Source organism: Pichia membranifaciens (genome assembly GCF_001661235.1).
Source record: "Pichia membranifaciens NRRL Y-2026 unplaced genomic scaffold PICMEscaffold_3, whole genome shotgun sequence".
NCBI lineage: Eukaryota > Fungi > Ascomycota > Pichiomycetes > Pichiales > Pichiaceae > Pichia > Pichia membranifaciens.
The window spans coordinates 1,210,462-1,236,632 of NW_017566984.1; the positions used below are offsets into that span (position 1 = coordinate 1,210,462).

The following is a 26,171-nucleotide window of genomic DNA, read 5'->3' on the forward strand; positions in this document are numbered from 1 at the left end:
CAAGTATGGTTTTGTATTGATCATTTACGGTTGAGTCCACTGATGCTGATCAACAAAAACAGCTAATTTTGGAAACTCAAAAAGAATTGTACAGAGTTGGAAAAGAAAATGAAATCAAAGTAAATCAAAAATAACGGATACAAACTTTTTTGAGATGGAAACACTTGTAGTTCGGGATTAACGTGTTTGGATCGATTGTCTTTTCTAAGTAAAGCCGTTTATAAAGTGAATTTCAGCAATTAATATGCATCAAAGACGATTATTGTAAAATGCTATTTTGGTTTCTATAAAAATTAATTGTTTTCCATAACCGTCCTTGTACCTAACCATCAGACAATTGCATAATGGATCGTGTCTTTTTACTATACATACCTCTCATTTTTGGTTCCAGTAAATTCACCCACAGTAAAACAATGGTGCACGGGCGTAATGGTGGCATAACATCACCAATGTCGCATCACGACAATATATTCCGCCACTGCATCACTGAGTTTCTTCATATCATGACGACTAATATTTTCCTGAGTCATGAAAACCTCTTGGGCATTTCGACCATTCATGTACTTAAGCACCTTGTAAAAAAGATTGGAGATCTCATTCGGCTGTCCCTCTACCACTTTTGCTATCCATCGTCTTTCCAAAGAACTAGAGTATTCAGGCTCAAGCAATATTGTGTCCTCCTCCTCTTCTTCCTCAAATTGAATTTGATCGTAAGAGCCTGAAATATTGTAGTAGCTTTCTGTTTCTGAAGGGGGAGGATAGTGTGTCTTACTTGTTTCTTCACCATTCTTGCTGGACTCTTTATTATATATATACTGATTGGGAACGGTGGTATTATTTTGCTGGGTTTCGGAGCCATAATCACGAAGGTTGTCTGTAGGATTATTCTTTCCCGACTGTATACCATTCACCGGCCGGTTATCAGCACCAGAAACTGTTGCGGCACTTTGGTTCGTTGGGCCGTTAGATTCTTGCGCTATATTTGTTTCGGCAGAGTTGTCTGTCATCCTGGTTCCCAGCTTATTGTTGCCGTTTTTATCAATCTCTAGGGTTCCCTTATCACTGCGTTCCCCATCCTTTAATTCTATCATACTATCTTCATTTGATGAAACATTTCCATCACTTTGATCCACCCCATCTGTCAAGTCTAAATCGTCGATATCGCTGGCATCGGTTTTCACTCTGTTACCTGTGACCATGTTATCGCTGTCTGAGCCATTCTCATTTGTCACGGATAAGTCTTTATCAATCAAAGCACTTTTTTTTTTCAACTCCTGCTTTCTTTTGATCTCTATTTCAATTTCTTCAGCAACTTTGATCTTTATTTCTTTTGTAATTTTTAGGTATAAAAAAGTGTATAACTGAATAATATATCCACGTTTGAAAAGCCAAGCAATTGCATCCATATACAAATCTCGATGATCTCTACTTGGAATAATATTGCTTATGCTTTTCGGCTTGTTAGTGGAAATATCGGAGATCATAGATAGAAATGTTGGTAGGGGAGGCAAGTTGGGAAATGTACGGTTGAAATCTGGAGAGTCTTTGTATATGTTTTTTATTGGAGCAATGGGAGACACAACATATATGCTTCTAGACGTTAATGGAAGGACCGCCATCGCTCTTCTCCAGTAGACTAAATGATTGGCAAACATTTTTACCTCTTGGATATCTAATCCACTTAAAACTGATAGTCTTTGTAATGACTCACTTGGTTTGATCAGTCTTATAAAACTAGCGATGACAGAATCTTTTTCTGCTTTAATGTCTCTGATTATCCGTTCCGTGTCATCCAGTAGGATTAGTCCAAAAAATGCCATTACGTCATTTGCTTGGCTCAACGAGGTGGGAGATTCATAACTATTCAATTGGTTAAAAGGCGAGATAGATGAAAGTGTAGAATATTCAGGTAGTTCAACATAATTGGGGGGCAGTACCACGAACTCTCTTCGGATAGGAATTTGAAATGAGTTCAATTTTCCATTAATCTCAATGTTGACAATTTGAGATCTACTAACAGCCTTATAGGTCTCACATATTAGCTTAGCTAAAGAAGATTTTTCAATAATTGTTTTCCATTGTTGGTTAACTGGTAAATGGACCAGCTCCTCTTTTAATTTCAAAATTTTTTTGGACTCTTCCCACACATAGTTTGTCTTTTGTTGCTCATATCGAAGTAACAAGGAAATTCTACTAATAATATAATGAAACATTTCATCAATCCGATGATTGTACTCAACCACAGGTGGGTTCATCACAAATAACATGTGAAATTGATACATTCCACAATCTTTCTCCATCACATGAGAATTCTCACCAGTATATTCAAGAACTTCCATATCGTTATGATGGTCTATATGATCGTCATGCAGCTCATCATCATTGGTGATTTCAGCATCATCAATCTTATGGTCATCAAGATTGATCGAATTGTTGAATGAGGGTCGATTGCTCTTAGATCTCTTATCTTCATTTTGATTAGAATCTGAGCAAGACTGTTTTCTTGAACGTTGTGAAGTCGACATACTTTTAGATCTAACAAATTTAGATTTTTTGGAAATTCTCCAACTTCCATCATCTTGTATATGGATGGGAAGGCCTAAAAACACCATGTCTTCCACTGTTAATTCAAATCTGGTATTACATAGTGACTTAGGGGGAGTTGCTAAGTCACTTATGAAATCAGCATCAAATGAAAATAATTTTTCAACTTTGTATTCCTTAATTTGGTTTTTTTTCTGGCTATTATGAGTGCTTTCACTGATTGATGTCTTCAGTGAAGAAATTGCCGATTGCGAATCTAAATAAGCTTTTGATCTTTCTCTCTTGCGTTTTCTCATTCGTTGTTTCCTTCTTAAAATTTTCTTCTTCTTTTTTTTCTGTTCACGTTCATACATCAGCTCGAGCAAATCTCTACCAGATTGATATCGATTGTTTGAAGAAGAAGAAGATCTTTTATGTCGATTTTGATCACTGGCTAGACTATCTGTGCTCAATGTTCGGTTACTCTTTGCTCCAACACTATCTAAATCGCTATCATTAAACTCACTTTCGTCTTCGGTATCGTCGTCTTCATTATCGTCGTCGTCGTCTTCATCATCAATTCCGTAATCATCGTTTTCATCATTATACCTCACATCATCGTCGTCATCGTCATCATCATATATCTCGTCTTCGCTTGAGTCATTCAACCCTTCAACATTGTGTGACAATTCGTTCATGTCCAATGGTGTAGCCTGAAACCCATATTCGTTTGGCTTCGGCGGGTAATGAAAAACTAATTGGTTTCCATCGTGTGTTGCAATTGTAAAAACTATACCTAGCAAACAAGGGTTTGGTAAAAGTAAGGAAGAGCTCATTATTTTTTGCTAATGAGCTTCCTTGCCGTCCTTGTAGAGGGGTTCATTGAAAATCTCACTTTAATGGCTATATTATTAAACAGGCCTTAATCTTGTTTAAAATAAAGTAAATTTATGCGTTGCATGATTTTTTCTACAGCGCGCAGAGTGAAGGTTTATGCGGTAAAGCTGGAGTTGCGCAGAATAATGTTGATCTGTAGATCCATCATGACTAGATTACTCAACTAGTGTAGTACTCTGATTAAATAAAATACATTTTAAAAATGACCATCTCATGTAGTAGGTGCAAGGTTAAGCGTGTGGTTGGTAAAACCGACTTTACCATTGCTGACCTATCCAATTACAAAACGTGCATCTCATGCAGAAACAAATTGAAAGAGTATAGAAGAGTACATGTAAAGAAGAGGAGAAGAGTTGAAAACGAGAAGAAAAACTCAAGCGATGATCGGATTGATGTCAGTATAGTTCCAAGTGCAGTTGAGACAAAAAAAGCTCAAGGCAAGAAGAAAGCAATTGAATTTAAAGAGTTTCTAGAAATCATTTACAACGATGTGAAGAGGCAAGATTTGGTGATAAACGAAACCGTCCTCGTTGACAATTTCACACTTCCAAGAAATATGACGGGTTTAACTGGAAATGTGTTTGTAAAAAAAAAAGAAGCAAGTGCGGACATTTCAGATTTGTCTGAAGAGGGAGATGACATCAATGTTGATAACGAGCTCAATGCACACGAAGAAACAGTAAATAGTTTGACAGATGGATCGACATACTTACTTTCAGTGCAAATCAACAAAGACGAGATGCTAAAAAATAGTTTGACTGAGTCATTTGAAGTTCATTATATTGATCGTATACGCCATGTTCTACGACTTTGTGAATGTGACTTCAAATTTTACGTATCATCATGGAAAAATGGCAAGTATTATGCATCCTTTCGCTGCTCTGAAGATAAGAGTGCATTCAAACGATTTGGGGTAGATACTGACCAGATCAGTTTGGCTCATGAAAAGAGGAGAGCAGATTCTCCGACTAATGAGCCTGGTGAGAGCGCTGATAAGGAAACCAGTTTGTTGAAAAGCAAGTTGTTAGAATGGGTGGAGCCTACAGATGTCGAACCTGACGATCTCAATCTGAAAATTGAAAATGAGCCTGTCAATTCACGATTCCACTCCTCCTTTGGATACTTTTGTGGCTCAAAAATGAATCTAATTGTTGATTATTCAAAACTTGAATTTCAATTAAAATTTGCTCATAAGCATCATCGACTTGAGCTGAAATATATGGAGGATCAGCGACAGGATTCTACTGGAAGGTTGGGATTGGAAGTAGAAAAGGAAAGCACTTTGCGAAAAAACATCAAGACAGAAATTGTGCAGAGCAGCGATCGTCCGAATGATGATGATAAAGAGGAGCACGATGGAAAGGGAAGAGAAAACGCCCCGAACCAATACATATTAGCTGATAAGGACTCTAGACTTTCAGATAAACTTGATAAATTACATAAAACGCTTGAGGAGCTCTGAAATTCATTTTTTGTATATCTTTTTATTTATTTGTATATGTTTATTAACTGTCTGTAGAATAAAAAAGAAGGATCATAAATTGTAATTTGATGTACAAAAAAAGTGGGGATGGTGTAGGAAAGAAGTACTGAATTGAGGGAATCAAAGAACGAACTCTCTAATAGCCTCATTTGTTATCGTCGGAGTTGTTTTTGCTGCTTTTAGTAAAATCAGAACCGTTATTACTGTGCTGATATCCTAAATCTTCAATCAACAAATCTGGATTGTAAATTTCAGAAGAGATCATTCTAAATGACCAATCATTCAAAAATTTGTTCATGCCCCCAGTAATTTGGCTGAAGGAATTTGAGTATATCACTTGTAATTGAGATTGTTCGGATAATCTTTCAGGGGTTGTAACGTTCAATTTAAAACCAAATGAATGAGGATAATAGTTCACTATTATCGAATCATATTGCTCGCCAATCTTGACCTGTAGTTCAATATTGTATAGTAGCTTCATCGGAACTACAATATTATTCAAAAAATTCAGCTGCAAAGGAGAGAGCTGGTCTGATTGAAATAATAAAAGTTTATCGAGCTTGAGAACATGAAGTAAATCCAAACACTTTGTATCCTTTTGCAACTTAAACTCGTAAGAGTAGGGAATGATTTTCTTCAACTCCAAGCAACACAATTTTGAGTTATTTTCGATTCCATAAATTTTGATGGTTATGAAATTCAAATTGTTTGAGATGGAATCGAGAGAAGGATAATCTATAAAGGTATTTGTCTTTTTCTCCAACTCGGTTATAAAATTTGTAGGTTTCTTTCGATTGATGTTGTACAAGATATTAAACTCAGAAGACGTTATTAACTTCCATTGTTGAATTGTCAATTTCACCACTGAACAAGAATAACTGTTTCTCTTTACTTTATTGACCAGATTTTCCAATTCTATCTTTGCCAATGGAATTTCAAATTTATTTTTCGAAGGACATTTGATTATAACGTTATTCTTTCTGATAAAAGATTGTTGGAAATTTGTGGATTGTAATGAGTGTTGGGAATCTAGAGTTTTGTCGGATAACTCGAAAGAATTGGAAAACTTGACAAAGACATTAAACTTCCTCATGATAATTTGAATGGTTTGTCCTCCAACACCAATAATTTGTCTATGAAAAGATTCCGGAACGTTGAAATTGTAAATAGTAGGTAATTCATCCTCAAATAAACCCAAACCTAGTATTGAATCCATCAAGTCGTTGCCCGATATTTCGACCACAAAATTTTGGTCAGTAAAAGGTAATAGTTTTATTGAGACAGAAGACATGTTAATAATTTTGATAATTTTACCATTCTTCTTACCGGCAATAAAATCCTTTTCGTTATTAGGTAATTCTATTTGAAACTTAACAAATTGACTCTTCAAAGTTTCGCCTATATAAGAGTTAAATTGAGATAAACAATTAGTGGCCACTTTCACGTTGCTCGAATTTCCAAGAATTTGAAAGGTATATTTATTATCTATTTTAGAGCAAGTGATAAAACAGTTTGAGTTAAAAGCTAAGGAGTCGTTAAAGTTCAATAGTTTGTTGATATCGACTCTATGATCGTTATTTTTGATCGTGAACTCAACCTTTTCGGAGTAATATGTGGAGATCTGGTTAACAAACTCATTGATTGCCAGTTCTACTTCCTCTATAGAATTCCCTTGAAAATTTATTTTGTCACCGATACCAGTATTTGGGTTACTATTGTTGTTGTTGTTGTTGTTGTTGTTGTTGTTGTTGTTGTTGTTGTTGTTGTTGTTGTTAGCAGTGATAGTTGAGGTATTTGAATTTTTAGAACCTAAAGAAGGCATGGATATATAACATGAGGTATGGAACATTAAGTTATCAAAATAATCTCCACCATTCTTGGTGATCTGATCCAAGATCAAAAATTCTCTTTTGATGGGCATCAGAGATAATTGCTTGATAAAGGGTGTTTTGGTATATTTCAAAATCATATCTGATAAGCATTTCTTTGCCAATAAAACTTCAGATCTTAATCCTGCCAGAAATATTTTTGGGTTTCCAAGCTCGACTTCCAAGGAGTTGTTATAATAGAGATTTGGTAGCAAGTTGGGCAGGTAGATGTTACAATTTGTTTCTTTTATGATTCTTTTCAGTGTAAATAGATCGGTGCCACAAATCAAGGGTAGTATTGAGACAGAAGAGAGTTCCAAATAGTCAGAGTAGAATTGTGGATTCATGTCATCGATGAAAAGGTTTATCTTATTCTCGGTGACCTTGACTTGATCTCTGTAACCGATGATAGAGATTGAGAATGCAAAGTTATCACTTTTTTCAATATATATGGAGCACTTGTTGAAGCTCGAGACACTAGAAATGAAACTGATGAGTTCCATTTTCAAATCATGCTCGTTGTCCATGTTGAAACAATGTTTATTTTTGACTGGATCGAGAACAATCATTGATTTGGATATTTGGGAGAAGTTCTGTAAGATCTGAAGCCTAATGTCAAGCATCTCCTTTTTCAGACGGTTTGTACCGATGATAGAGATTGTGATTTTGTAGTCGGAGATCCTGAACTCGTTCAAGATGATGATGATGCCGAAGGAGGCGTACGACTCGTTCAGCTGGTTGACAACAAGTCCCAGGTTCTTGAGGTTGTCAAAAATAAGGCTGTTGTCGTTGAAGCTGTCATTATTGGCGAGGTTGGGGTTAGGACTGTTGACGATGTTGTTCAACTTGGAGGTGTCAAAGACGTTGTTGTTGTTCGAAAGATTCAAGGTGTTCAGGTTCAAGTTGAGGTTTGAGTAGCTGTTGACTCTCCAGTCGGAGGGGATCAGAAACTCGCGGTGCACGTTAAACGGCTTGATGAAGTACTGGTAAGGCAAGGAGAACGAGAGGACCAGCTTGTCGTCGGAGGAGGAGTCCATGCTGTGGTTGGAGTGTTGGTACATCGGTGCTAAACTAGGCAGGCGGACGGGTGTAAGTGGCAAGGGGGTGTGAATCAGCGGAGGCAAAGGGGCGCTGCGGCCAATAGAAGATATATATTGTGGTAAGTGTTAAGGAGAGACTTGAGGTGAGGAAATATAATCTAGAATTGGGCGGAAGAAAGCTAGGCAGACGGAGGAATGTTGCGTTGATCTCGGGTCTGTCGTGGCCGGGGCCGGTGGGCGGGCGTGCTGTGTGGTACTAGTGCAAATGCTCTTTTCTGTCTCGGCGTCAAATGAGTGAAGAGATCGATCGATCGGCAGCCGTGGATGCAGGAAGCGTCGATGAATAGGCAGCTGGGCAGCACAAGCTGGGTCTTGGGCGGAAGTCGCAGAAGGGCGGGGGTCGTGCAAAGACGGGGCGGGCGGACACAGGCTGCAGTGTTGGCAGAAGGAGAGAAGAGCACTGCCGGCACCCTCTGCCGTCTCCACGGGCACCTCCGCAGCAGAAGCAGCAAAAGCAAAGACGTGCTTTCTCTTTTCCTTGCTTCCTTCCTTCCTCTCTCCCTCCCCTCTCGCATCCACACCGTCCGCAACCGTTGGCGCACCGGCTCTCGCTTTGTCCGCTGTGCTGTCCGTCGTGGCCAAATCACACGGGCACGAAAAAAGGCAGCGAAAACGGCACCCTGCAGAAAAGCACGCCGAGGATAAATAAACGGCCCGAACGGGGAACTGCCCGAAACGGAAGCGAAAAAGGGAAAAAAAAAAAGGGCAATTTCGTCGATCGTCCCAAAAGGGCCGCCGCGGGGCACACGGGGGCTCAGCGCAGTTCTGCACAGCCACAAAAAAAGGTCACGTGACGTGATATAGGGCGGCCCATTTTCACATGCGTCTGTCTTGTGGCAAGAGATGGGCTGGGCGGAGAGGGAAGCGGTGTGGTGCGAGAGAATGCGGAAGAGCGAGGGAGCCCCCCTTATGGCCTCGTTTTGTCTCGCTCGTGTTGACAGGTCGGGCCGCTCGCCATCAGGAATGCTCAGCTGGATGCTCAGCGGGTTGGACAGCTGGATGCTCAGCTTATGGGCCTCGTCTTTTCGGTTACACATAGATACAGCCTGCAGCACCACTTCGTTATCCGGCTCCCCACCTGCACACACACAGATGGACCGCCCTGCCTACACGAGGAAACGCTCCTCCAACCCAGCGTCGCCGCTGTTGGTCGCCCGACGGGCCACGGCAGCCTCCGGCGCCTCCTCGTCATCCTCAGGGGCCATCCCGATGCGGCCCAGAAGTAACAGCAGAAACAGGAGCAGGAGCAGAACAAGAAGAGCGTCCGGCGCCTCCTCCACCACGACAGACACGGGCCCCAGCCTGCTGTCTCCCGCAACCGCCGCCCATGAGGTGGCGCACCACCACCCCCACAGCCACCACAGTCACACGTCTGTGAGCCGAGCCGGCAGCGTGGTCTCTCTGGACAACGTCCTCAACGTCAACCTCGACAACTCTCTCCCGCTAGACTACTTCAAACAGGACATTCTCTCCGTATTGAAGGCGCTCCGTATCCCCAAATGGCGGAAAATCAGCAAGTCTAACTACAAGGCCATCCACTTGGACAGAATCAGCGGCGCAATGACCAATTGCGTCTACAAGATGACCTACCACAGCTACTACCCGCTTCTCCTGAGGATCTACGGAGACGTGGAAAACATTATCGACCGGAACTCAGAACTCCTGACCTTAATCAGGCTTTCGAGGAAAAACATCGGCCCGAAGCTCTTGGGCTGTTTCAACAACGGGAGGTTCGAGGAGTTCTTGAACAACTCCATCACCCTTAACAAGTCCCAGCTCAGAGACCCGAAGATCAGCAGAATGATAGCCAGAAGAATGAAGGAGTTCCACTACGGCGTCAATCTCAATTACGACGAGTACAACTCAGGTCCGAAAGCCTGGCTGCTAATTGAGAGGTGGATATCCGTTGTCGATAAATTGATTGAAAACTCCTCTGCTGAAGACCAGAAAAATGTCTTTATCCTGAACTGGGCCGACTCTAAAAAGTTGATCATAAGCTATAGAGACTACCTATATTCAACCTACGGAAACGTGGAGAATTTGAAAGAGTCCCTCAGGTTTTGTCACAATGATACCCAATACGGCAACCTCTTATTTTACAGCAAGTCTGAAAGTATGCCTATAAGTGACGGCGATGACGATGATGGCGATGGCGATGGCGATGGCGAAGAAGAGGGTGATCACCATCAAACCCAAGCAGATGACGAAGAAGTACTAATCGATGATAGCGAAATTACAAGTCTATCTTTGTCGAACCAAATGGATCAGCTCTCGTTAAAGCATCACCCAACCGCAATGTCTTTGTCTGACTCAATCAACAAAGACACACCTCTCCCCATTGTCACAGACACCAACTTCAAGTACGATACAAGATTGACAGTCATTGACTTCGAGTACGCAGGTCAGAACCCTCCCGCCTACGATATCACAAACCATTTTTCAGAATGGATGTACGACTACCATGACCCGCAGTTCAACTACAAAACCGATGAATCAAAGTATCCCTCTGTCGAAGAAAGGATCAACTATTTGAACTCATATGCACAGTATGTACCCGGCTCTTCAACCCCAAACTTGAAGCCAATATCCTCTTCTTCTTCTTCGGTTTACTCCTTATCCACACCAACAGCAGCCTCTTCCAGCTTCGTTAAACATCCTTCTGCTGCTGCTGCACCTCCTCCTCCACTAAAGCAATCCCGTTCGGTAGTTTCTATCAAGTTGGCAGATCTTCCACCGAGCGTCACTCACTTGTACAATGAAACAATTTACTGGCGTTCAACTTCTTCAATATTTTGGGCATTGTGGGCAATCATCAGTAGAGGGTCAATTGACACAGCAAGTAACGAACACATTAACAACAACAACAACAACAATGCCGGTAAAAGTAACAGCTTGGATTTCAAAACACCAAAATTCGAGATAGGTCCGAATGGAGAACAGTACAAGATTATCGTTGACGAGATCGAAACGATGAACGAAAATGAAAGTGGCAGTGACGATGAATTCCTAAAGCCTACTTTGGATGACGAGTTTGATCACCAAAAATATGCATTGGGTAAGATAGGGATCTTCATCGGAGATATGATCCAGTTCGGATTACTGAAGAAGGAAGCAATAGACACAGACAGGTTGAAGGACATAAAGTTCTTAGATACTGAGCTGCTGCCTCTTACGGATGCATGATAGATGTGGCTATCTATCCTTCCTTTATCCTTTGTAACTTAAAAGGATGTTCCATATAGAGTTTACGTATTATAGAGAACTTCGATCGTTAACATTCTGTTGTCAGCTCGGTGGATACTTTATTAGCTTAGCATTTGTACATAGTATGAATTTCACCATGACAGTAGATGTTGAGACCCTTTTCTTCTAGCTTTCGCTGTACATATTACATTTCCATATAGACTAATAAAAATTATAATTTTATTCGAAGAAGTCGTCCTTTTCGTTCTCGGCTGCAGCTTCCACATCGTCAATCTGTTCACTTTTCTTATTTACATGGTTTGCGCTGGTTCTAACTCTATTGCTATTTTCTGCTGTCTCTTCAGATCCCTCCTTTCTCAATCCTTCCTCTAAGCCTAGTTCAAGCGTACCCTCCTTTAATTGGTCGGCAAACAATTTTTTAAATTCCTCTTTCCTCTCATTGGATGCTTTGATTCCGGCTTGGGCCTTTTTAGGGAGTTTTTCTACTGGAGTCGTGTTGGTTGCATATAAGGCTATGTACTTTTCGTTTTTTGGGAAATTCAACACATATGCAAGGTCAACTTGAGAGTGTCCAAACACTCGTTTCTCCTTCTTCAACTGTTTCTTCAGCTCTTTTTCTGCCTCTTTATCCCCATTTGCCTCGATCTCAGCGATTTGCTTGTTTAATGCATCGACGCTCTTCTTACTTTTGATGTAAAATCTTATTGCTTTCTTCCTTTCAAAAAAACGCACTTTATGGTATTTTTGTGCAAACTTTCTCTCCTTTTGGTCTCCTTGCACTTTCTGTAGCTCAAGTTTTAACGTCTTCAATGCTCTCTCATTGGCAATCCTGATGTCTGCTGCAAGATTGTCTCTCTGTAAAAGTCTAGTAATATCTCTCATCTTCTTTCTTATTCCTGAGCTCCCGTGCGCTAGGGCTCTCGTCAAATCCACACCAACGGCGGTACTTGTTTCCTTATATTTGGCCATCACGTTTGTTCTAGTCTGTTCTGTTTGTTTCTCTTTAAATTTTAAAGGGAAACTTCTTGTTAAACCAGAATTAAGTTCTTAGATATCCTCTGATAAATGAAGAAAGGAAAACATGAATAAAAAATTTTAATTTTTCAGCTGTTCCGCACAGCCTGAAGTTTTTTATCTTTCTCTTTTAGAGCGTGTAGCTCTACTATTATTTACATGTTCTACAAGTCTTACACATTCAAATGGTTAAAGTTCTGCAATCTTGTTCTCCTCTGTCCCAGGAGTTTCCGCTCCCTGATGTGTTTTAAGTTGTACTTTCCCATTTACAATGTCCACTTCGTAACCGCATTTTTCAAGAACTTTCTCCTTTTCCTTGTCAATCTCTACCCTTTGAGCCTCTAAAGATGCAATAAAAGCTTGGTTTCCCTGATTGTTCTCAAGTAGATATTTCAAACACAAAATACAACGCTCCCTTATGAACGGCTCATTAACATCAAGGTTGCAATTGGTCAAAACTAACTGTAGCCCATCGTGCTCTCTCACTACCTCTTGGTTGTGGAAGTCTCCATGGACCAAGTAAGTAACTATTTCCACTATAATTATCTTGGCATGAGGAAAGCTTTTCTTGTGAAGTCCCAATTCGCTGGAATCTTTTAGCCTTTTTCTTTCTGTGTTTGACTCAACAACTTTAAAAAACTCTATTATTTCTTGTAGAAAATCGTAGGAATTTAACGTCTTTTTGAAAAGTTCATAAGGTAGTAGGTTCGAGATAATATCTAAAACCGCAATCATCTTCCTATGTACAACACTAAGCTCTCTTTCCCTATTCGAGTTCCATGTTTTGAGATTCAGCAAAGAGATGCATCTTTCCTTGTACAAATGAAAAAAATCCAAACACATTGAACCAATCGCAACAAAATCCCATTCCCATTTGGATTCTAGTTCGGATGCATCTATACTAAATGTCATTTGACACGCAGCAAGAAATAGTAATACCTCCATACTTTCACACTTTTCTCCACCATCTCTTTCGAGTCTATACATGGTGCTGCCAATTTTTTCATCGTTAAAAAGATAAATCAACGTGTGAGCTAATGTTGATACCAAGTTATAATCATCTTTCGATGTGTCTTTCAGATTCGCAAGGTCTGTATCAACAGCAAACTTGAGAGATCGCGTAAGTGCTGTTATCAAATTCCTCAGCATGAGACAATCGTGGTCCGCTACTACCCTTCGGCCTTCAGGTGACATACAAAACTCCTTGAATTGCAAGACAATCTGCTTAATTTCGAACACACCTCCAGTAGATTTCATTTCAACTAAGATATCATTCAATAAGTCCAGAGTGCTAGAAAACTCAGTTAAATCCTTTTTCGATGACTCCGATAAGCACTGCAAGATATTGAACATGCATTGAAAACACACAACTGAAACATCTAGAGTTTTCAACTTAAAAACATCTTTTTCTTCGCTTTTGAAAATGATACTCAAGTGCTTACCTATTTTGTACGCCAGATGAAAGTATTCCAGAAAGAAGTTGTAGTCAACTGATTTGCTTTGCATTTCAGCCTTTTTTTCATGGGTTATCAGTAGGTTGCGTACAATTAAAACGATTCCTTTGGTTATTCGTAATTGTTCTATGCTTAGTTTCCGCAGTCCAGTCACTTTGATCATCAATGCTTTAAGCAATTTCCACAATTGTTCATCTTCAGACAAATTTACGCAATAAATCCACATGTTGTCGTTTGTCATCATCAAAGATGACATCTGAACAACCTCTCCGAGATCCGTGATTAGCGAATTGGGGTTTCCAAAACCATCTTCGAAAAATGCCCGCAGTTTCTCTAAAAGCTGGACCTCCATGTTCGTGGCCATGCTGACAAAACAAGTTTTATATCACTTGTACATTTTTAGGCATAAACCCATTAAGGAACCCAGAGTTTATCGTGTCACCAAAGAAGAATAACATTTTTTTTCTATAAATGTGGCGACTATTTGTCAAATGTGCGGGTTAAAATCCTACCTGGTACAAATCGATAAGATATAGGTAATTATACATTTGGGTTGTCTAAGAAGCTAAATAATGATACATCTAAGTCTAGATTATCGATAAATCTTCTGCGCAAAATTGAAAGTCAGGCATTATTTAGTTGAGCGATCTGGTTATCCAACCCCTACTTAATTCGACATTCAAACACTAGGTCTGCTACCTTACAGCTGCAGGATTTATATGTACACAGTGAATCCTTTCATGCAAAAGATCCTTCCTAGTCATCGTCTTGGATGACTTCCTCACTCTCAGAATCGCTGTCCGAATTTGAAAAGTTGTCGGTATACTTCTTCTGCTCATCTCCCGGTCCGAACCAGCCCTCGTCATTGTCTTCCTCATCTTCATCGCCGCTTTCTTCCTCGGCTTCTTCGTCCTCGTGATTTCCGGCAGCATCAACTTCAATGTCCTCGATGATAACGTCTTCGATTTCGTGGTTGGCTTCCAAAACCATATTTTCAGTCTTAGAGGACACAAGTAAAAACTCAACCAAGTAATTCACTTTATAACCGTAACCAATGACATCTTTAACTACCCTACTTAAAAATCTTTGAATAGATCTTAATCCTTTGACAAACAAATGTTTATTTTTGGTTATGAATTTACCGTGGGCGGTTATCAAGTTTTCGATCCAGAGTAAGTTGAACTCTACATGCTGGCTCTCCATTGCAATGCTTCCGATAAACTCTAATATCCTAGGAACATAAATTGCTGGCAAATCTTTTGCGACAAGAGGGATATCATCCTTATTCACTCCTTCGTAAACTTTGTGAATCAAATATTGTTCATTTAATCTGAAAGCCATGGCAATTGCATTTAAGTACTCTCCCTCATTCAAACATTGCAAAGTGTTTTCTGGTGTCACGTCCATGTCTAAATCTATTGGATCGAAAAGCAATGAGTCGTCAACAGAGTACACTAGAAGACCTTCAGTTGATGCAGCTGCAAAAGCATTTGCCGTAGGAGAAAACCCCACACTCATCACACGCACTTCTGGTCTGGTCGATCTCAATCCTGCATCACCACGATGAGACCCCGGCAATCTCAAATCAGCCTTATGATTTTCTTCGGCATCGGATAACTCGCCTGAACGATCGACAAGATCAACAGCATTACCATCGACAATATTTTTAGAGTTCAAATATTCAAGGGTACCATTCAACTGCATGTTCAATGAGATTTTGAATCTTTTCAAAAGAACTTCATTTGGCAAATCGTACATACATATACTATTATTGTTACCACCAGCAATCAATGTTAAGCCATCAAAACTGTAAGCGATGGTTGTGAAATGCTTACCACGCTTTGAATTAGCACTCGCAAACTCATCTTCCTTGTATCTACCTTGTAATATATCTTTCCTACCATCAATTTCTCTAATCATTCTGCCACTTTCAATATCAAAAAATGAAATCTTACCGTCCATAGTTGAAACGGCAAATTCTTTCGAGTCTGGTCTCATAGACAATGCCAAACATTCAGAAGTCAAATCAAAAGGTTCACTTGCCTGGCTTCTGCCAAATATATCCCAGACTCTGACTGTTTTATCCCAGGAGGCACTTGCCAATTTAGCATTGGCTTCGGAGCCAAAACTCAGGTACGAAATAGGACCTTCATGTCCTGATAACTGATCCAATAGTTGCGAGGTTTGAACCGACCATATTTGGATGTCGAAGTTGTCTAACGACCCTGCAGCGACAATTTCACCACTGGGATCAACAGCAACAGAAGAGAACTGAATTCGACTTGTGGAGGTAAAAGTTCTGAAGTTCCTAAACCGAATCAAATCCCAAGCTCTAACAGTACCATCTAAAGATGATGAGAACATCACTTGTCCTCTCTTGGCAAATGCTACTCCTGTGACAGAAGACTGATGTTCGTCAAATGTGGCTAGACAAAATCCAGACACTATATCCCATATCTTTATTTTACCATCTTCTGATGCTGTCACTATTCTTGATCCATCCGGAGAGTATGCCAAAGCATTCATTGAATCAAAATGACCTTGCTGTCTCAAGATATATGATTCTGATTGCCATTCATACACTAAAAGCTGGCCCATTGATTGCGAGCCAAAGGCAATCCATTCTCCACTGGGGTTGACAGTTATAGTGCTTACACCATTCGATCCCATAGAAAGTTGCTGAATCAAAGTAAATGATGGCATTTCATATAGTCTGAACTCACCATTTCCGAACCCAACGATCAATAGGTTAGACTTCGAATGGAAGGTGCAGCATTTTAAGGATGCGTCTGAGAAAAAAAAGTTCTTGGAGATGATTCTCCAACTCATAGTTTTTTCTTCCTCTGGCAACTCCTCCTCTCCTGGGCGTTCGGTGTATTCCCATCTGAAAATTGCACCATCTTTGGAAACAGTATAGATAACTTCTTGGGTGGAGTCAAAAAAAGCTTTTACAACGTAATCTCTATGTCCTGCAAGTGACATTTTCACGCTTTTGTCTTCTGAATGTAATGAAAAAATTCGAGCCGTCATATCCTTACTTGCAGAAAGAATAAATCTTGAATCGTTCGACCACGTCACAGCTGTTACGTCATTATAATGGCCAGCATATACCCGATATCTCACAAAGGGAGCAAACTGCCTATCCTCAGCTAGATCTGGGGTCTTCCACACTTCCACAAATCTTCCTGCTGCGACAGCAAAGTGTGTACCGTCAGGCGAAAACTCAATACTCCTGACCTTGTTTTTGAAGTTGAAATGGTGCAAAACTGTTCTAGCCTTGAAGTTCACGAGAATAGCACGACCGTCCTCGTCGATCGACATCAGCAATGATCCTTGTGGGTTTAAAGCAATTGCTGAAATGTTTTTTCTGTGTTCGTAATTGAATGTGAATGACTTATTGTGAATCAAATCAAAAACCGAGACTCTGTTTCCGACCGGGGACAATAAACATGTTCCGTCCGGGGAAAAGACAATGTTTCCTTGTCGGTACACGGTTCCCAAAAGATTGCTAAACTTGAAATCACTTTTCATCGGGGTTTTTGTTATATGAGCTCTTGTATGTGCTCTGTTCCAAAGAATCTTGAAAGATCAGAAACCAGTGTAGTTTATCTTCAGATTAATTGATTGAAAAATCGAAAAATTTGCTTCACAAAATTTTTCCCTAAGTTTCCCAAAAGGGTATTTAAATTACGTCAGCATATAAGTTTTTCTTGACTCCAAATATCTTTCAGGCATCATGAAAATAAACATTTTCCTACGATTCTATCAAAAGAAGATCACTTTAGCAGTTTGAAAGAAAAAGCTAGGTAATTGGAAAGCTCTACGGAAAAGATAGTACTGAATATCAAAATGGGTAGTGGTAATCTATCTAGTAGGGTGAAAAATATGAAGTTCATGCAGGTTGCAGGAGATAAACACAGGAAAGATCAAATTGTAGCGGCTGAAAAAGATGGAATTAAGAAACTGAAGGACTCAAGTGAATGGACTCTCCCTGTCAGCACAAAAGCTTTGAAGGTGATAAAGTCGAAAAACAGAAAAGTACGTAAGGTGGGATTTTCCAAAATAAATTCAATGGGACCGGTGAATATATCAAAAGATTTAAACGATGGGACTTTGGGTAGAATGAAGCTGTCCAGCGTGCAGGATGCAAACGGCGGTGAGAAGCAAGATGCCGAAAAGACATTGACGGTTGATGAAAGCGATGAAAAACCAAACTCGGACTCCGAACGTAAAGAAAAAAGGAAGAGCAAAAGGTCTAAAAAAAGTAAGAAGAAATCAAAAGTGATAGAGGGGTTTGTAAGCAAAAGTGACGAGGAGTTCGATCCAACAGAGGTTGATCTCACTTCGAAGAGCTTGCTTGGTTTGTGGAAAGCAAACAGAAAATAATGATGTCGAGAAATAGAGCTTTTCTTCTAAATTTACACAACCTTATAAAACGCATGTACTATTTCTTCTTCTTTGACTTTTTACCAGAACTGGATTCTAGTTGAACAAAACTACCCTTGAGCAAGACATCTCGGGTTGCACTGTTGATGTGCTTGAATCTGTCCGGTCCAATGTGGACACCACCGAACCATCTACAGCAAACGACCATTACGTCCCAAGCATCCATTATAGTCATCAAATGTAGCATTCTTCCCCCAGCAGCAGTCTCTCCATCGTCATCACAATCCTGATATCTTGCGCCTGTTTGTTCGTCTTTTATCCTCCATGCTCTCATCGCATGGTTGGCACGGCCACACTTCTTGTCTTCCATCAACTCGTGGAACCGTCGATAAGCTTCATCCACTGTATGCACCTTGATAGCAAACGCCACAAAAGTTGACTTACGATCAGAGATGGGATCGCTGATAAACCATCCATCCAAGGTATTTCTCTGTTTTAAAATACTCGATCCGTTCTTGTTGTCAACGGTCTGATTTTTCTTAGGTGTTGTCATTTTAGCTTTTTCAAGTTTTTCATCGTAAACATAGTTCAAGTAACCTTCTTTTGATGTATCCTCAAAAGCACTAGCTGCTAATTGTTCAGATATTAAACCTAAATCTGTGTCTTCCGTATTCCAATGATCGGTATCGGCAAGTACTTCCTGATCCTCCTCTCCAGTATATAGCACCGCATCAAGCTCGGTGAAAAGGTCAAAGATGACAACATTACCTGCTACATATATTGAATCCAACACCTCCTGAAATAACTCCATCAAATAATTTTCATCAAAGCCTTCCTTTTCAGAGATCACGTCAAGGACGTGAGGTTTGGCTTCCGGATAATCCTCAGGAAATGACATCTGGAATATTATGTGTTCATGTTGAGGTACCTTGAATTTATAAATACATAACGCAAGTTTCTCTATGCATTCAGGGTATATCGCCTCTATTGCTCCCACTTCTAGCTCTAAATCTTTGCTTTCAGACATTGCTCATGGGAAAATAGGTGAGTTTAGACAACAACGAAGTTTACCCCCTCTTAAAGCCTGTACTCTTATCTCCTTGTCGGCATGGAAATTTGACTGAAATTTTCCAGAGACAACCCTCGAAAAAGAAGATGTTATCGCTCCATGTATCTTCTTCGTATGAGTAACTGAAAACTGAAAAAACGTCTGAAAACTTAGTTTTTCTAAGAAACCATGTTATAAGACTAATCGATAATCAGCCAATGTCGATAGATTCTCCAAATAAGTTAAAGCTAGAAGGAAATGAGTTTTTTGGGCGAAAAGATTTTGAGTCAGCCCTTTCAAAATACACAAAGGCCATAAATCTGGATGAGGCTAATCCAATTCTATATTCTAATCGAGCTGCCACTTACCTCAACTTGAGCAACTGGAAAAGAGCAATTGATGACTGTGATACTGGATTGAAGCTGGTTGGACGTAAAGACATTGCCGCTTTGTCACCCGTTGAGGTCAAACTCCTTTGTCGAAAAGCTATCGGATTGAGAAACAGTGATAAACCGAAGGAAGCATTGAAGTGCATTAACGATGCTTTACTTATTGATCCTACAAACAAAGCTTTGAAGAGCGAATGGCACCTTTTGGTACGAAATGAACAATTGGCAGAAAGTAACTTTGGTCAGATAACAAACAACGCTCATTTAGTTACTGTGGATATACAAGAAGTGGATGAAATTCCAAAGGACTTCTTTTCTCAAAATCCAAACGCAGAGGAGATTTCTAGTGAAATATCAAATGAAGGTTCTCCAATAAGGACTGAAGCTCATGAAGAGTATCACTCTGCTAGTGAGAGAATGACGGTGAGTGGCATAGATAATCACACCGGTACCCCTGAGTATCCTTCACACCCTACGGTTCAGTTTCTGTCTGCTCTGAGGCTCCAGCCTGAAACAAAACGTCAGTCTTATTATAAATACGTTCTCAGTGTTAATCCTCAGCAATATCGTGATATATACAAGATGACAGGACTGGACCCCGAGTTTCTTAATTTTTTCTTGGAAGCATGTGTATATGCATTGCAGAACGATCATCTACAATACAAAGAAAGCATTTTGAATTTGTTGTCGCTGTTTGCAAGTCTGCCAAGATTTTCTCTTACATCCATGTTTGCCGACTCGTCTAAAATTCAAAGTTTAAAATTATTGTTTAAAAACAAAATTAATAAAAACTTCGGCGAGTTTTGGAACTGAAGTCTTGTATTGTGGTTGTGGTCAATTGTGATTTGAGTGAAGTTTTTTCAGTATTCTATTTCTTTTATAAAATAAATTTGTTATACTCAATGTATATAGCATTAAACAAATTTGGTACTCTTATTTATAAAAAAAATAAGAATCTTATTGAGCAATTCGATTAGGCGTTATAGTGCTTAACCGTGTAATTTTGGAGGGATATAATTTTGTAACCCCTTCCGTTTATCAGTGATTTCAGCGGGTTGGAATAAGATACTCAAAAATTCGGGCATGTATTCATCAAAGTCAACTTCGAAGACGCGAGAAAAAACAATTGGCACAACGACAATCGAACAAATAACACAGATGTTTGAAACAAATAAGAAAAAGTATGTAACCGTTACCCTCATCCTCATTCTGCGTTTGGCCGATGAGTAGATCGGCTTTTTTAACATGTTTTCTGGGCTAAGCCACATTAATAGCATTGAATGAATGGTGTCAATGTATGGAATGAATAAAACAGGGACCTGGCATACTAGGATGAAATGTGAGATTAAGAAATCCAAAGCGAAATAAGACATTTCAATAATCTTACAGATGTACTCTCTAAATGGTTGAGTGAAAATGTGCCAGCCTAGACCAGAAGTTAACCACGATCCAGTCCACCAAGCTTTGTTAGATTTTTCATCTTTAATTTCCCTATTCAACACAAGTATTGTTACCAATTTAAAAAATAGCTCTTGTAAGTTGAAAGAAGCACATGCTCCCAACACTGATTTTGCAACATCCCAATTTTGACATAAAAGTAAGAAAACAAATGAAAAGATATAGACAAAGACACTGATCATGTGGGCTAAATTAGCAATCATCCCAGGAAAAGAACTAGAGCAGCACATGATAAGCGGACCTGTCAAAATGGATACAATAAAGAGGCAAAATAGGACACCTGCATTGATAGCAATAGGCCCAAAGGTCACGACAAGTAATCTCAATAAAGAGTTTGATGGAACACCCCCTCCTGATTGATTTTGAGAGTTTGTGAACAAATAAGCAATGGTTATTAATAGAGTTGTGACAACTTTAGACCCAATTTGTGCAATGAACGAAGAAAGAAACGAAGGTCTTTGATAGTTCGATCCCATAAATGTCGTGTCACCTTTTGACCTTTTGATTTTAGAGCCGGTGACTGACATTCTTGTAGCACGCACGTGAGAAATCCATGAATCCCTCTTTGTTCTCACATTTCCACTTGTTAGCCATTTTAAGAAATTTCTATAATCAATGAAAAATTCAGTGAAATTGAATGCATTTGGATTGAACCAAAATGGGGAGAAAAACAAAGATGAGATTGTAGCCCAGAAGTAAAGGAAACTAAATTTCCACAGAACCAATGAAACATAGAGTAGCAATAACGATAGCGTCCCTGCAAAATAGAAACTTTCGTAAGAAAACCTTGCATAGAGCACTGAGAAGGACATTCTTGCGGTGGAAAATCCTCTTCCGGTGGCAATGTATCTAGCACCCCCCACAGCCAAATCAGTTACTAACGATTGTGAATAGATCCGGCAAACAAAAACTTCAAACATCGGGGATAAAGATGTGAAGTGCCTGAAAGTTCTGTACATGCATCTCCAGAGTCCTCTCTCCATCAACTCTTGGACACATAATGGTATGAAGGATATTCCAAACACAATGAAGATTGATAAAATACATCGCTGAATCCAATCAATGACTGGAACTAAATTAGTACAGCCAGAAGGTACACGTGGATCAGTAAACGGTATATTTTTATTATATGAGCACAACACTGAGTCATTTGTCAAAGCGCCCAAATGAATACAAAATAGCATGAACATTTTCAATGATAATAAAATGAACACATTGTTGAGATGAAATCCTGGATGTGCGTAGAAGAAGGATAAAAATCTGTCAAGGGGTAATTGTGTTCCAAGATAAAAATATTCCCGGGATAGCATTTGCTCACTCATACCAGAACCAATTTTTGTGGTGAAGTTCAAAATAGAACAAAAGCCTAAATCTCTACCTTTACCACATTGGAAATATTCGCAGTGTTTAATTCTACCTCCACGCATTAAAGCATTCATTCCTGCGTAAATATCTTCATTTAGGTGTAACCCCCTTTGTGATTTAGAAACACCACCTCTGGTGCACATGAATATAGTGTTGAGAAAATCTGGATGACCGTAATGTAATTTACCACCAACTTGAGCCAATGTCCTGGCAAACAAAGTACCAAAAGTTTGCTCTTTTCCTGCTGCAACATCACCCAAAACACCAATATTTTCAGAGAAAATATACTCACGAGTACCTAAAATTGCAACAGGATGAATGTAATCTACTGAAACGGACATATCTTTAGGATCATAGGTATAAGGATTATCTGGTGCGTCATATTCTTCAAACTCGTTCAAAACGCTTCTTATTTTCAAGCATTCTTCTAGATAGTTATCCTGGTTAGCATCGATTAATTGAACATACTCTCCTCTACAGAACACTATGGCGTGGTTTTGATTATCGGCTTTACCATCACCAAGGATAGGTTTACCGGACAACCTGATCCGATATTTGGGTTTTCTTTGGCCGTTACTTAAAATATCAGAATTTCCATCTATAAGTGCCGAGTAGTAAATGAATTCGTTCGTCACTGGATCTCTCTCAACATCTAGATAAGCAACTTGAAGCTCTGGGTATGTTCTTAACAAAAATTCCTTGGCTTGTTCTTGTTCAGGAGAAAACTCTTTCAGTCTTTGCAAGGATGCCACTATTCTGAATTTTCTTTGTGCCATAACGTTTGCCTCTTCAATGTTTACCAATGTACTTACACTTTGATCTTCGCATTCCGCTGAATATAATAGTTTTATCGCCCTTGAGTAATTCATGAACCCTGATATGGTACGAAACAAAGTTTGCGAACGCAAAGATGCCCAAATTCTGGTTCTCAATATATACTCAGGTGTTGCAGCTTTGAATCCAACTGCATAGAATGGCACATCACTAACATCTTTCTCTTCCTTTTCATTATCGCTGTATTGCTCTGAAGCAAGTAGTTTAGTATCTCTGACAAAATTATGCCACTCCTGGGGATACAAGTGCTTCAAGTACTCAAGTAATGTGATGTTAGAGAAGTCATCTTCTCGCCGGATTACTTCCTGTAAAGATAATGTTATTTTCTCTGAGTAATGGGGAATCAAAACAGAGAAGGATGGCATCTTATCTAGCGGCATAGCCATCGAAATTGAAGTAGAGAGAGAATGAGCAAAAAAAGATAAACGCCTTGCAGCCTCTGAATCTGATTTCAAATAATCATTTCTGTTGGAAATATTGTCGCCATCCTCGTGTTGGATGAAAAAACTTGGCTCTGCCACAATTTTTTCACCGTTTTCGCCTTTTGTGCACTGATAAATTAAGCTGTCCAAATGATCAACAGAAATTAGATGATCTCTGTACATTGAAATAACAATTGAATTCCAAACTTTGAAAATCATGTTTTTACGTTCCACTTCGGTGCGTTTCCCAACAGCAGCCGGATTTAAAATTTTTGAGATAATCCTATTCGGCAATCTGAAAAACATGTTCCTCCAAGGAGTCCAAATTGATACGCCACAGTAGAAGGACCTAGCAACAGAAAGTAAAGTGTTCCAAATGATGTACCATAGGTATGTGTCTAGGAAAAATAAAACCAAGTCGGTCAGAAACATCAATGCTAGGATAATTTTGGCTTCTTGTTCACATAAAATAGGTCCAAACCACTCTTCTCCTAAACATTTATCAATTTTTATGATGCTTAGCTCACGAACCGGATCTCGTAAGCTCAATGTCAAAAAGAAATAGGATTCAGTAAACTTTGATACAAAAACACCTCCCCATAATCCCAATGATGCCAAGGCCTTCTTACCCTTGAGTGTATATATAAAGTTAGTAAAATAGTATGATGGTAAGTATTTCCTCTTATCTTCAGAATGATTATTTCCGGTTAGACGTGACAAAGGTATGATAGAGAAGTAAGAAACAACCAGAAGAGAAAAAATGAATTGGGAGACCGCAATTGCATAGTTTAACGGTGATGAATCACTTGTTCCAGTTACCCAGAAAAAATAAATTGTGGGAAGAGTAACTGTTATAAAGCAAGCTGTAACAAAGCAGAATCTTGACAAAAGTGGTAGTGCACCTGGGAAGTGTCTTGGAACAAAAATAAACTCTAGAATCAAAGAAACCAAATTCACAAAACTAACAATAGATCCTGCAATCGATAAACATGTTAATGTAGCCAAGGCCGTTGGTTGATTGTCTGCAGTGATGAGATATCTTTCTGTGTATAAGGTTGGAGAGTTAAAACAAGTGTAGTACCAAAAGACACCCAAGTGAATATTCCAAACACGGTTAAAGTTTATAAGAACATGGAACCAAGATCTGGATTCGTGGTACGTTTTTGACACTGATTTTTGCCAGTTGATTTGACTAAGATAAAGATATCTCTCGAATGGTTGAAAATCCATCAACTTCTGTTTGTCGTAAAGTTCAATCTTTTCTAGACTCTTTCTGTACCAAAAGCATTGATTGATATCATCATAACCAATGATATTAGTATGGTCCCTTTCTTTGATAACCCAATGGTCATCTATTTTTGAATAGAGTTGATTTCTATAGAACTCGTATAAGGGTGTAATAGCGTGATCAAGAAAGCTTTCGGTAAGAGGTTGTATGTCATTGGTAAAATCCAAGGAGTAGAAGCAGTCTACACAAGATTTGAAGATGAAACATAAGCATTCCGGCATGAACCTTATGTTGTTTGCCTCGCCCCAAATCAATAGATAGATTGCAAGCTGTATAATGCAATCCTCAGGTAAAAATGAGTTCGTTGTATTGGCCCAATTTGTCTCAGAGTCTTTCAAAGAATAGTTTTGTGAAGCGAAAAGCTTCTTTCTAGTCTTCACATCTGACTCATATAAAGAGGGATTTTCGGAAAGCATATTATCTTCAACATCCATTTGAGACCCAAAATACCATTTCCTATAATTCGAGTTGTAGCCACTGATATAATCAGCGTGTATACTTCTCAAAGCCTTTGCTGGACCCATTCTTGATGCTCTCGAATCCAACATTTTCATGAGATAATCATACATGTTTTTGGTATTGTCATACTGAAATCCAAAAATCTTAGAAATGTGAATGAAAATAGATTGGATTCGATCCCTAGTTATAGGGGCTGTTTCTGCTGACCATGCCGGATACGGCTCATAGTTGTTATCATAGGTATCACTGATGCCTCTTTCCGCAAAATCTTCGTATCCATGCTCTTTACTTGTTGCAAAAAACTGAGCACCAAAAACATCTCCTAACTTATCAATATGATTCCATCTGCTGGTGTTAAGATATGGAGTTTTGAAGGCACTGAACGGTTGTGCTGTTTTCTCACTCAACGCAGAAACCAATTCAGCTCTAGCATTGTCCGAACTCAGTAGAGATCCTAATATAAAAAACGCATGGGAAATGGAAAGAAGAGTAGTTAGTAACCTGACCGTTCATCACAATGATGACCAACTATTACAAGGTGGTGTAGATTGAAAGATGATCCATCTTGTCAATAAGTAAGTGGCTCTTATTAAATTTAGTTCCGGTATATATCATACCCGACGGCGAAACTGTCTTGGATTTGAAACGATTGCTGAATTTCATATCCGTGACTACCTTTATAGGACTCTGCTATATAATGACAAAAGTTTTGATGGTATATGTTTAGCTTAAAGGGCCGGTGCTAGTCAAGAAGGAGAATATATTCCTCTTTTGGGTATCCCCTCGGGACATCATCATGTTTCTCGTAATGCGGCAAGGCTCTGAAACGCGACAACATATTTGTCGTGGTGGGGGGCACTTACAAGTTGGAAGTTCTTTTGCAAATCAGTACTTCGGTATTAGTGATGAACAATACAGCATCAAAATTACACTCTAAAGTACCTGTAGTGCAAATGCAAAACTTTGTTTGCTCAAAGGT

General features: G+C 39.3%; 11 protein-coding genes across 11 annotated transcripts; 4 read left to right on the forward strand and 7 right to left on the reverse strand.

The window, feature by feature from the left end:
• Positions 1-446: 446 nt before the first annotated feature.
• PICMEDRAFT_25955 (hypothetical protein) lies at positions 447-3,341 on the reverse strand (the record flags this gene model as incomplete). The annotated part of the gene is made up of 5 exons (XM_019162422.1): positions 447-718; positions 1,094-2,332; positions 2,510-2,710; positions 2,762-2,973; positions 3,133-3,341. Coding segments are annotated over 5 exons (2,133 nt in total), but the record flags the coding sequence as incomplete, so codon positions are not given.
• A 135-nt stretch (positions 3,342-3,476) lies between these two features.
• PICMEDRAFT_136342 (hypothetical protein) lies at positions 3,477-5,085 on the forward strand. Its single transcript, XM_019160088.1, has one exon. The coding sequence runs from the start codon at positions 3,623-3,625 to the stop codon at positions 4,880-4,882; it is 1,260 nt and encodes a 419-aa protein (XP_019017888.1). The 5' UTR covers positions 3,477-3,622; the 3' UTR covers positions 4,883-5,085.
• Positions 5,086-5,159: 74 nt separating this feature from the next.
• Positions 5,160-7,829, reverse strand: PICMEDRAFT_24230 (hypothetical protein; the record flags this gene model as incomplete). The annotated part of the gene is made up of 3 exons (XM_019162344.1): positions 5,160-5,720; positions 5,796-7,616; positions 7,698-7,829. Coding segments are annotated over 3 exons (2,514 nt in total), but the record flags the coding sequence as incomplete, so codon positions are not given.
• A 1,047-nt stretch (positions 7,830-8,876) lies between these two features.
• Positions 8,877-11,054, forward strand: PICMEDRAFT_52637 (hypothetical protein; the record flags this gene model as incomplete). Its single annotated transcript, XM_019163165.1, has 3 exons — positions 8,877-9,976; positions 10,100-10,421; positions 10,590-11,054. The coding sequence occupies exons 1-3, from the start codon at positions 8,964-8,966 to the stop codon at positions 11,052-11,054; spliced, it is 1,800 nt and encodes a 599-aa protein (XP_019017890.1). The 5' UTR covers positions 8,877-8,963.
• Positions 11,055-11,294: 240 nt separating this feature from the next.
• PICMEDRAFT_11751 (hypothetical protein) lies at positions 11,295-12,044 on the reverse strand (the record flags this gene model as incomplete). Its single annotated transcript, XM_019159836.1, has 1 exon — positions 11,295-12,044. One exon carries the CDS (start codon positions 12,042-12,044, stop codon positions 11,295-11,297), a length of 750 nt encoding a protein of 249 aa, XP_019017891.1.
• A 143-nt stretch (positions 12,045-12,187) lies between these two features.
• Positions 12,188-13,934, reverse strand: PICMEDRAFT_16604 (hypothetical protein). Its single transcript, XM_019161274.1, has one exon. The coding sequence runs from the start codon at positions 13,905-13,907 to the stop codon at positions 12,279-12,281; it is 1,629 nt and encodes a 542-aa protein (XP_019017892.1). The 5' UTR covers positions 13,908-13,934; the 3' UTR covers positions 12,188-12,278.
• Positions 13,935-14,299: 365 nt separating this feature from the next.
• Positions 14,300-17,074, reverse strand: PICMEDRAFT_72817 (hypothetical protein; the record flags this gene model as incomplete). The annotated part of the gene is made up of 1 exon (XM_019164300.1): positions 14,300-17,074. The coding sequence occupies one exon, from the start codon at positions 17,072-17,074 to the stop codon at positions 14,300-14,302; it is 2,775 nt and encodes a 924-aa protein (XP_019017893.1).
• Positions 17,075-17,392: 318 nt separating this feature from the next.
• On the forward strand, positions 17,393-17,929 carry PICMEDRAFT_72818 (hypothetical protein; the record flags this gene model as incomplete). The annotated part of the gene is made up of 1 exon (XM_019164301.1): positions 17,393-17,929. The coding sequence occupies one exon, from the start codon at positions 17,393-17,395 to the stop codon at positions 17,927-17,929; it is 537 nt and encodes a 178-aa protein (XP_019017894.1).
• A 58-nt stretch (positions 17,930-17,987) lies between these two features.
• On the reverse strand, positions 17,988-18,956 carry PICMEDRAFT_72819 (hypothetical protein; the record flags this gene model as incomplete). The annotated part of the gene is made up of 1 exon (XM_019164302.1): positions 17,988-18,956. One exon carries the CDS (start codon positions 18,954-18,956, stop codon positions 17,988-17,990), a length of 969 nt encoding a protein of 322 aa, XP_019017895.1.
• A 188-nt stretch (positions 18,957-19,144) lies between these two features.
• PICMEDRAFT_16608 (hypothetical protein) lies at positions 19,145-20,294 on the forward strand. Its single transcript, XM_019161275.1, has one exon. The coding sequence runs from the start codon at positions 19,196-19,198 to the stop codon at positions 20,177-20,179; it is 984 nt and encodes a 327-aa protein (XP_019017896.1). The 5' UTR covers positions 19,145-19,195; the 3' UTR covers positions 20,180-20,294.
• Positions 20,295-20,355: 61 nt separating this feature from the next.
• On the reverse strand, positions 20,356-25,756 carry PICMEDRAFT_59009 (hypothetical protein; the record flags this gene model as incomplete). The annotated part of the gene is made up of 2 exons (XM_019163338.1): positions 20,356-25,633; positions 25,728-25,756. The coding sequence occupies 2 exons, from the start codon at positions 25,754-25,756 to the stop codon at positions 20,356-20,358; spliced, it is 5,307 nt and encodes a 1,768-aa protein (XP_019017897.1).
• Positions 25,757-26,171: the final 415 nt, after the last annotated feature.

What these genes read in the sequence shown, in the direction of transcription:
- PICMEDRAFT_136342 (XM_019160088.1), top strand. Translation starts at nt 3,623, where the DNA reads ATGACCATCTCATGTAGTAGGTGCAAGGTTAAGCGTGTGGTTGGTAAA.
- PICMEDRAFT_16604 (XM_019161274.1), bottom strand. Translation starts at nt 13,907, where the DNA reads ATGGCCACGAACATGGAGGTCCAGCTTTTAGAGAAACTGCGGGCATTT.
- PICMEDRAFT_16608 (XM_019161275.1), top strand. Translation starts at nt 19,196, where the DNA reads ATGTCGATAGATTCTCCAAATAAGTTAAAGCTAGAAGGAAATGAGTTT.